Below are 7,616 nucleotides of genomic sequence, written 5' to 3'. Positions count from 1 at the left end.
CATAATTGAACCAGAACTGGTTGGAAAAAAAGAACACACGTCTGGAGCCTCACACCTTGCTGTCCCCGAAAATTTAAGACCACCTCTATGCGAAGAAGAAGCTGTTGCGATTTGCAAAGGAGTGAAGAGGATACATGATCCTGTGAAATTTGTTGTTCCATATGAAATGTTTGAAGCTGAATCTCATATCCCACCAGATAAAAGTATGGAGTTAAGTTCCTATGGTGGAGTATTTGATGATAATAAGTACGTAGAAGCTTCTTAAAGAGGGCTGCGATTTAGAGATGAAGTAGATAACTACCCAGCAGAAGTACCATCGAGCGACATCAACAGAACAAAATCGATTGACACTATCATTTCATCATCGATCGATACCGGTCAGATACCATCGATCGACACCCTTCGCGAATCAGAGCAGAAAGAGTTTGAAGTGTGTCAGAATCTTTTTGATGGAGGCACCACCATGCGATCAGACAAGTTTGGGGAAAAGAAAAGGCGGATTTGGAAGAAGAGGAAAAGGATCAAGGGAGATCCTCAGTTATCATTGATTCCCCACTTCTCAGATGGTGTCAGAAAACCCAGAGTGCGCAGCAGATGCTTCTCACAGCCTTTTGCAAAGCTGAAAGCACTCCTTATTGCTGAAATGGTAGACAAAGGAGAAGGGTACACAAGAATGATAAAGCTTCAAAGAGTAGACATTGAGACTTGGTTTGGAGCAAGTTCTCATTCTTATGCGGACTTAATCAGATCTCCAAAAGTCAAGCTAATGACTAAAAATAAGCGCTGAGTGGGAGGCAACCCACTGTTAGGTAATTTTAAATATGGTTTATCTTTCATTTATTATTGATTCTTTGTTTTCTAAAGATTTCAGGTAAAAAAAAAAAAACAGTAACGACGGTACTGTAGCAGAGACACTGTAGCATCAACATCGAGCGACACTGTAACATCGAGCGACACTGTAAAAAGACAAGATCCGAGGAAGACGAGATTGCAGGAGAATCGATGATGGCTACGTAGAAACGATCGACAGAGCATCAAGAGTATCGATCGCCACTTAACTGTGTTGCTCGACACTCACATCCAAGCAGGTATACCGCTTTTCCTTGTTAAATATTGTCCTTATGATTTATTTTCCCACCAATCTTAGACTGGATAGCGCTAGTGATAGTGTTGTTTAAGTCTGGGGAGGTTCTACTAATATTGTGTTTTAGTTAGTTAAAAAAAAAACAGATCTGAGTAGACGATTGCTTAGCACATCGAACGATGACACCTGCTCGATATCGATCGACAGCACTTCATCAACATCGATCGATTGTCTATTCATTGTGTCGATCGACACTGATGTCGAGCACGTTATCGTTCTTACTTGTTAAATTGTCTACTTATTATTTATGTTCTAACCATAACTCCGACTAGATATACACTGGGGACAGTGTAATTTAAGTCTGGGGGGATGTTTACTGATATTTGCTTATCTATTGAGTTTTATAAAATGTTTTCAAAACTGTTTTTATTGAGTCAAGAAGGGGGTAATGAACTTATTAGATTCATGCTTGTTATCTAATCACTCTTTAGCATCATTCTAGACTTACTGATTGCAGATAGTACTAAAGATACTAAAGTGGATCAACCTGTCAACTATGTTCACACTTGCTGAGATTGTTTGAAGGAACCGAAGCTGACCTCCAACCTAATTTGACTTAACTGCTTGTCTTGGGGCTTGGTATACACTGGATCGGATTCCTCCTTCAGGTCTGAAAGGTAAAAGTCTGAGTGATTTTTGTTTCCTTCTCTCCTCCCTTTGGCATCCTAATAAAATAAAATAAAAGATTGAGATGATTTTTTGCGGTTTAGAGGGGTAGGAGCGTCTCCTGCGACCCCATTATTCTACTCTAATAGAATGATCACACATTGTTGGAAGCGAGGGGTAGGTATATTACCAATGACCCCACTATTCACCTACACTTTTGTCAAGAAAAGAAAAAGAAAAAAAATAATAAAAAATTGAAAAGAAGGTGAATAAGATGGACTGAATCAGTATCTTTGTTCATTGGAATTGAGATAAAAATGATTCAGAGAAGGGAGATATAGAGTAAAAGAAACCAGAACAAGACTACCTGTTTACTCATGTTTACTCAGATACCTGTTGGGATAAGAGTTCATGTGTCTTGTGATCGATACTCCCAAGGTAAAGCATACACATTTATTTATGTTAAGAAATGAGGTTGGTATAGGGGAATGTCAGACATGATTTTCTAAGATGTTGGCTAGGTGAATTTGGTTGCTAAGCTAGGATATTGTATAATGTGCTTCTGTGATTAGGACTTCTTAGATGTGGATTGCAATATTGTAGAGGTGATGATTCTAAGTTTTAAATCATGTGAATCCCTGCTGTTTTCAAAACCTCTTTCAGAGAGACTGCCCGTCTGTTTTGCTTGAGGACAATTAAAAGGGTAAGTCTGGGGGAGTTGATAGAACATATATTTTACCCATTTTTAATCATGGTCTATAAGTGTTTTAAAGTGTTTTAAGATACAATTATTATGTTTTGGAGTCTATTTAGAGTATTTACAGGTTCAGGGACGTTTAGGAGAAATATGGTGATTTTGGAGTCTTTTGGAGCCTTTGGAAGTGCAGAGTTGCACAGACGCGTCAGATATTTAGCTATGGATAGAGACCTTCCGACCGTTAGATTGAGCCCATATTTTGACACACGATAGAGCTTTGAGTTATCTTTCCAATGCCACCGGTCACAGGTCAATCAGCATCCTGTAGTAGAAGTTATGCCCGTTTTACTGAAGAGTGGTCAGTCTGCCTCGTGAGAGGAAGCTGCCGAGAAGAGAAAGCCACGACGATCGATGCAGCACTCTGCACGTCGATCGATGGAGATCCCAGATCGCGGGCTTTGTATATTTTATGACTGCGTGGAGCCCAGAAGCTACAAATTACCAAAATGCCCTTAGACGACCAGAAACCCTATATTACTGTTTTCTAAGCCATTGTTGACGGCGGACTTCTTTACGCTTTTTGTTTCATTGTTTCTCTTTGAGGAGAAAAGGGAGGAACTCCTATCAGAGTCCTCCTGGAACTCCTTTGGTTTTATTTATCTATTTCATTTCAGTTTTTCTATCTATTCATCTATGATTTCTGTTTTCATGTCTGAGTAGATCCACCTGTTAGATCGAGGGTTCAGATAGGTTTGTGGGATTAGCCTCAAACTATAGATCTGCCTTGTTGTGATATTCATGATAGATCTATACTTATTGCTTGTTCTAGAGTAATTAACTAGAATATTGATCATAGGATTGCATACACAAGCATCCTTGTTATCCCATCCTGGCATCTATCTATCATATTAGGATTGCTAGAGAGGGCTAACCGCCAATTTAGCATCCTAATAGGGCAAATCATCTCGCGCATAGGCCTGAATAGAACCCGTCGATCGATGTCCTCAACTGACTATCGGTCGACGTACGTAAAGGTGTATCAGTCGATGTCTCAATAAGACCATCGGTCGACACTCTTTCGTAATCAAGATACTAACCGTTGAGACACGAGATCTAGCGAGTTAACCAGTGAAACATGCGACAGCTGATCACTGAGTTAAGCGGTTGAGCTCTAACATATCATGCATGCAACAAATAGGTACCTATAGGAATTATAATCTCCAACACCTGAATAGAAACCCTAGATCTAGCAACCATCCTTCCATCGAACAACCCTTGCCAAGCTGAACAATTGACTTGTTCAACTTGTTTACTGCTTTGTTTATTTAATAGCTATTTTAATGCTTTATAATCTATTAGCCTAGTTTATTATAAATTGTTTAGATCTAATCGGTTTCCTAGCTCCTTGTGGATTCGATCCCTAAGTACTATAAGTCGACCTCTTTTGATGAGAGTAACATTCTTTAAGGTAATTTGAGTGATATCAGTGGCTAAGATCCGCACAAGTTTTGATTCCTTCTACTTTCATATGTCTCCCTTTTAGATTATGTTACATTGAGTCCAGTTTTGTTTTGCTGGCTCAATCATTTGAAAGCTTCCACTATCTATAATAATGAATGTTAAACTTAATTAATGGTATACATACATTCATTTACAAACTGAAACCGATAGAATAAAACAACAAGAGAGCTGAGTACAAGAGCATGATACTAAAAATAAATGGCTCCCAAAAAAACCTTCGAGACCACGTCCTTTCTTTTACGTTGCTTACACAGATTTTACTACTGATAAAGGTGAAGATATGGAATCATTGAAGAAAGCAAGTGGAGGTTACATTATTTTGCAATTTAAGATGAGATATATTCTGGTGATTGTGTTAAGAGTTTAGCTTCTTACTGTAGTACAATGTATTCTGTATGTAGTTTTCTGATTCTAAGTACCTATGCTTCTACTTTGTGATTCACTCAGTTGATGATGAAACATCCATGGCCGTACACAAGATATCTTTCAAATAAAATACTCCCTCTGTTTCGTATTAGATGATGTTTTAGAAGATTTTTGTTGTTTCAAAATAGATGATGTTGTAATATTTTTATGTTATTTTTAGCTTTATTGAAAACTGTGTAACCAATTAGATGTTGTAGTTATTTCTGTAATTGGTTGGATGATTTTTAAATTATATTTTTAAAACTATTTTTTAGAAAAAAGTAAATTTCTTAATCTTTGTGCACTAAAGAATAACATCATCTATTGTGAAACGGAGGGAGTATATATTATTAGATAAAATAGGACTACCTGATAAAAAATTAAAATCATAATCATTGTAAATTTGTAAAGTAAATAAAAATAGTCAAATGTATTTGGAACCAATGTACCTATTATACTTTCAAAACTAATAATAATATTTGTTTTAAAATCCTAATCAGTTTAGATGATACAGTTTATTTGGTAAAATTTTAAATATGTATAATATTTTTTCAACCGTAACGACAAATATTAAATTATTATACAGTGTAGCTAATTTTTAAAAATAAATTTATATCAATTCACTTTTTCTATTATCTAATCAATGGATTATAAACACGTATAAATGTATAATAGAGATAAATAATTTATAATTCATGTATGTAACTTTAACTGTAAATTCGGATAGCTTATTTACTTAATTATCTGATTAAATTAAAACAAACATTTACAGTGAAAATAGTTATCAAAATTATATTTTTAACAAAAACAACAAAACCAAAGAATCACTTTTATTAAGGATTAAATATTTTTAATTATGTATAATTTTTTAAAAAAAAAGTTAACAATTTTTCATTTGGCTTAGATAATATTAGTTTTTCCTTAACATATTTCTTTGGCATGATCATTGCATAATCATATACACATGAAAGACATCATTAACCTATTATATTAGATTGTACTTCATAGAATAACGAAGGTTACTGTCATTTTAATTCAGTCCAAAAACATTTATTAAAAATAACAACATGATCTCCGAATTCTATTTATTTATTTTGTTTATAATATCATTTTTAATCTACAATATTTTTAAAAAATGCTTCATAAAATTAATGTAAATTCATATAAAATAATTTTTTTTCTAACTTTCCGTCCCTAGGGCGCGCCGACCCTAGTATGATAGGAAGATAGGTCCACACAAACCTTAAGCAAAACCCAACTTAGATAAAAACGTTTTTTGCTGTGAAGCATGGGCTTGGCCCGATTCAATAGAGGGCTGGGTCCAGAAGGAATAAGAAAAAAAACTTAAAACCCCTCAAGTCTTCTTCTTCGCTGACTTGAAAACTCCTATAAAAAGAGCTCCCAGGACAAGTTCTGCCAAAGAATGCAAGTATTTGTTTCCCGGGACATTTTTCTTTAAGGGTTTGCATAAAACAAATCAATGTCAGAAAGTTAACCTTTAGCCCTGATATGAAAGAATTCCATGTCGAGGATAATCGTTAAGGGTTTTCCAAATATATAACAGAAGATGGACTTCGAGGTGTCTTCTCAACAAAAGGAGAAATAACAGACGTGAAATTGATGCGTTTTAGGTACACTACTACTACTAGTATATTATTCAATTTGAGTCTAGTTTTGAATCACTAGTATCGTTTTTTTGCTTTGCAGTGATGGCAGAAGTAGGCAGTTTGCTTTTATTGGATTCCGTAAAGAAGAAGAAGCTCAAGAGGCTATCACTTATTTAAACAAGACTTATATTGACACTTTGCGAATATCTGTTGAGGTTTTCACTTAAAAACTTGAGACTCCGTTTCAGTTGTGTTAGTAGTTTGAATCTGATTTAGACTACTCCTTTGGCTTTATAGGTTGCGAACCCTCCGAGTAGTTTTGATTCACTCGAGAAAGAAGGGAAATTTAATGAGAATGGTGATAAAACTTCTGATGCTAATTATGCTCAAGGAACCATAAAGATTAAGAAGAAAGCAGAGGGTGATGATCCTCGGCTCCAAGAATTGCTTGAGGATAAGCGGAAATTCTGGTCAAATGACATGTTTATTCCTCGCAAAGAGAAGATCTCGCCAGTAATTGCCATTGGTGCTATGCGTAACAAAGCTAAAACATTGTTGCTCTTGGTGATGATAGCCCTGTTCTTTTATAAGACGTTGCCATGGGCGGTGCGTCAAAATAAATACACAATGACGGAGGCAAACTGAACGTGTTTTGAAAAAAACATCAGCCGCCAACAAATTCCGAAGACACAAAATGCAGAGACGCCAACGCTGCTATTTCCAGCGTCAGATTTATCCATTTTTATTGGCCTCAGCGGCTAAAAAAAGAAGCAGTTTTTTCCCATCAGCCGTGAATTTGCCATGGGAATAGTTGTTGTTTCTGGACGCTAACTCTGATCGCAGCGTCACAGAAAAGAACAGTGCTATTATGGAATACTTCAAGAGTAAGATAAAGAAAAATCTGTCGGACCAGTAATGATGAAACTGATACTAGTGATACAATGGAGGTAGAAGCCGATTGCGAGATGGCTGTAGAGGATGGATTTGACCATCCCTCAATGCCCGAATAATAGATGACCCGGCCCACGACGACATAGCGACAGTTCGGCTCTGCGGCTCAGAGCGCCGACTCCTCGGCGCGATCCGAAGGTACTTTTAGTCGATCGTACGATAGACTAAACGCATGTGGCTTAACGGCTCCCCGAAACAACTTGGACTTTTCGGTCCAACGAGTTAAAAGCCCGTGAAGACGACGCAAGCTAAGTCACGGAAGAGCACCAAGTCGACTATATAATGAGAAAGGAGTGCAATGTAAAGAGGATCCGAAATCACTCACACATATTCAGCAGCTAGATTAGGGTTTTACTTTTACTCTCTTGCAGTACTGTATCTTTCCAGCAAAACTTTTCGAGCTCTGGTTTTCCTTTCTTTTACGCATCTCCTTTCCTTGTAACCGATCAAACGCTTTTCCGACTATCTATAAGACGTCTTTGCTTAACCTACATCTAAAACTAAACGTCTCATCGTTTAGTACCGTTTTCCGATCAAACAATGGCCCAACCGACGAAATCTAACAGTGATGAAATTCTTGACACTGGTCGCATTTTCGTCCTTAACCTGCCTTACACTACAACGTAATGCAGCATTTTGTTTAATCTTGTGCTATATTCATCATATATATCGATGGGTTTACCTT

General features: G+C 36.6%; 1 protein-coding gene across 1 annotated transcript; it reads left to right on the top strand.

The window, feature by feature from the left end:
• Window positions 1-4,832: 4,832 nt before the first annotated feature.
• On the top strand, window positions 4,833-7,418 carry LOC106411455 (multiple RNA-binding domain-containing protein 1). The gene is made up of 3 exons (XM_013852224.3): window positions 4,833-6,004; window positions 6,081-6,195; window positions 6,278-7,418. Exons 1-3 carry the CDS (start codon window positions 5,994-5,996, stop codon window positions 6,623-6,625), a joined length of 474 nt encoding a protein of 157 aa, XP_013707678.2. The 5' UTR covers window positions 4,833-5,993; the 3' UTR covers window positions 6,626-7,418.
• Window positions 7,419-7,616: the final 198 nt, after the last annotated feature.

Source organism: Brassica napus, chromosome A10 (assembly GCF_020379485.1).
Source record: "Brassica napus cultivar Da-Ae chromosome A10, Da-Ae, whole genome shotgun sequence".
NCBI lineage: Eukaryota > Viridiplantae > Streptophyta > Magnoliopsida > Brassicales > Brassicaceae > Brassica > Brassica napus.
The sequence above is the reverse complement of the archived record's forward strand: the minus strand, read 5'-3'. Positions and strand labels throughout refer to the sequence as shown.

Excerpts from the sequence above, each read along its gene's own strand:
- LOC106411455 (XM_013852224.3), top strand. Across the intron at positions 6,196-6,277 it reads CTTTGCGAATATCTGTTGAG|GTTGCGAACCCTCCGAGTAG; the intron begins GTTTTCACTTAA and ends TTGGCTTTATAG.